The following is a 2789-nucleotide window of genomic DNA, read 5'->3' as shown; positions in this document are numbered from 1 at the left end:
CTAGTGATAAAAGACCAATTAACTAAAGGTATGTATCATTTCCTTCTTTCATCTGTGCCTCAGCCATGGCAATATTTACCAGGCCTACTTCTTCATTTCCAAAAAGTTAAGAAGTGAGTCTTAACGTAGGATATTAGCCAGTTTACCTTGTCTAACTGACATCAATCCACTCCAGAATGAAATGGTTCACCCACACAGGCCAATGTTAGTATAAAGTGTGTTCTGCCCTTTCTGTATTCTCCTAGATTCTACACACACTGGCATTGCCACTGTTCAGGGAAAAAGCAGATCATCTCAACACATGGCAAGACCTGAGATGCCATTTTCTTGAACCATGTCATTTGGAGTTTACCTTTATGGAGAGAACCTGAGTTGCCTAGTGGCAGAATGGCTGGGGCTAATAACTTTGCAAATTGTTCATGTGAAATGCTACTACTATACCTTTGAAACAAGATCATCATACAGAGGGTTGGGAAACATGAATTACTAGTATATGTGACTCCTATTCTTTGATAAAGATATTTTCTAACAAACTGCATTTTCTGACAGGAAGCTTCCAAAAAGTATAGTGTACTAAAAAGTATTCTTTCAGAAACATGTGGCTTGCTGATTATCTACCAAGCGCATTAAAAAACTTCATCCTCTACGTGTGTGGTCCCCAACCCCTAGGTTGCAGACCGGTATTAGTCCGTGGCCTGTTAGGAACTGCGCCGCACAGCAGGAGGTGAGCAGCAGGCAAGCAAGTGAAGCTTCATCTGTATTTACAGCCGCTCCCCATCGCTCATATCACTGCATAAGCTCCCCCTCCTGTCAGATCAGCAGCAGCATTAGAGTTTCACAGGAGCGCAAACTCTACTGTAAACTGCACATGCGAGGGATCTAGGTTGTGCGCTCCTTGTGAGAATCTAATGCCTGATGATCTGAAGTGGTGATGCTAGCACTGGGGAGCAGCTGCAAATATAGATAATCATTAGGAGAGAGGTTTGACTGTACAATAAATGTAATATACTTGAACCATCCTCAAACCATCCCCCAGTCTGTGGAAAAATTGTCTTCCATGAAACTGGTTCCTGATGCTAAAAAGGGGGTTGGGGACCACCGCTCTGTGTGAAGCCTGATGTCCGGTTCTGTTTCAGTACTGCTTCAAAATTAGCACCTGTACAGAAGACTAAAAGTATCTATTGGACACCTACTGCCTAGACTGTAGCAGAAGGATAAATGTCAGGACATTAAAGGTAGCTTATTTGCCTAATACCATTTTAAAAACAGGTATGGTTAGTCAGGAGTAAGAATCTAGTGGTTTTAATTCTCGATAATAAAAAAGGGGCAGAAAAACAACTTTGGTGAGACAATAAACATTACATATTTTGTTGCATCAACCCCTTACTGGACAAACCCCCTTTACCACTTCTGGGTCTTGGTTTGTCCAAGGGAGTTTCCTAAGGTTTCACCACCTTACCCAACCACAACCCACTACTAACACTGTCATAAAGACATTACTCACAGAAATCGGGAAAGAACAGCTAAAGGACTAAGCTGTGTGGCAACCAAATGTACTTTTATTAAGAAAGCTTCCCACCCAGGTCTTATTTGCCTCTAAGCAATAAACTACAATAAACTGCACCTTGAAACTTGAGGGGATGAATCCAACACGTTGTTCATGGGATACCTAAAAACATGTCCCTACATCACAGATGAAATCCAAAGTGGGGCTGATTTCCAAATTATTAATAGATGACCAATCTGTGAAAGAGTCAATGAAATCAGAAAATGGCAGAGGCAATGTCCATTAAAGAAAGTTTTCTGACAAAGGCACTAAGAGAAAGGTCATTCAGCTAAACTTTGGTCTTGAAACTGTCACTGGCTACCTATAACTTTCTCTCTTAACCATCTCAGTTTCATCCTTAAAATAAAAAGGTTCCTACCTGTTTCAAAAGACTGATGGGATGAATACAATTGCTAAAGAGTGTTTTGTGTTCTTTAGAAGACAAGCATTACATGAACTCAAAATATATGACAATCTTCACATACGTTAATCTATATAAACATGCCTTTATAAAAGGCAATGTTGCTCAAGATGATTTTAAATCCTGAATTTTATAGAGGTATTTTTGTGTATAACAAAGAGGATTTACTTCACTGTTTGCAAATGTATCAACTAATCCTGATCTTCAGAGCTATAGATTTTATCATATCAATATACTAAAACACACAACTATTAGGGAAAAAAACATACCTGCAAAGTCTATCTTGTAGCTGAATTTGGAAGTAGTAAAAGAAATGGAGCCACAAGGGTTTGTTTTGAAGCTTTTTTCGATATCTTCACTGCTAACTGAACACTGAATGTTGGTATCCGGCTTTAAGACAAACCAGAAAGTGTCATTTACCAGCTGTTCACATTAATGATTTGGCCACAGAGGTGCTACTGTGGTCACAGCGACAGGGAATGGAGGGACAAATCACTTGTTCTAGTTCCCAACACACAGGGAGCATCACAACTAAGCCAGCATATTAAAAATGGTTTAAGGATTTCCAGTGAAGAAACAACAACTGGTCATGGTCCCCTTCAACAACTGGTTATAGTCCCTTTTTCCAGATTATTACAATTTTTACAAATTATTCCACTAATTACACTCTCTAAGTGGCTCAAATGAAATCTTCTTTAAACAGCTTGGTAAAGTTAAAAAAAAAAAAAAGACTGCAGGTTTTTGAGTAAGGATTCAAATCTCAGCTTAACTGGCTTTGTGACCCTGGACAAATCACATTAACTTTTCTGAGTTTCACTTTGA

At 39.2% G+C, this 2789-nt stretch overlaps 1 protein-coding gene across 1 annotated transcript in view; it reads right to left on the bottom strand.

Moving 5' to 3' along the window:
* Positions 1-2789, bottom strand: part of PARP11 (poly (ADP-ribose) polymerase family, member 11) — an 82173-nt gene that overhangs the window by 37138 nt on the left and 42246 nt on the right. The window contains exon 3 of the mRNA XM_012659636.1: positions 2237-2357. Within this exon, the coding sequence (XP_012515090.1) occupies positions 2237-2357 (121 nt within the window). The remainder of the gene's footprint in view (positions 1-2236; positions 2358-2789) is intronic.

Source organism: Propithecus coquereli, unplaced genomic scaffold (assembly GCF_000956105.1).
Source record: "Propithecus coquereli isolate 6110/MARCELLA unplaced genomic scaffold, Pcoq_1.0 Scaffold623, whole genome shotgun sequence".
Classification (NCBI taxonomy): domain Eukaryota; kingdom Metazoa; phylum Chordata; class Mammalia; order Primates; family Indriidae; genus Propithecus; species Propithecus coquereli.
The sequence above is the reverse complement of the archived record's forward strand: the minus strand, read 5'-3'. Positions and strand labels throughout refer to the sequence as shown.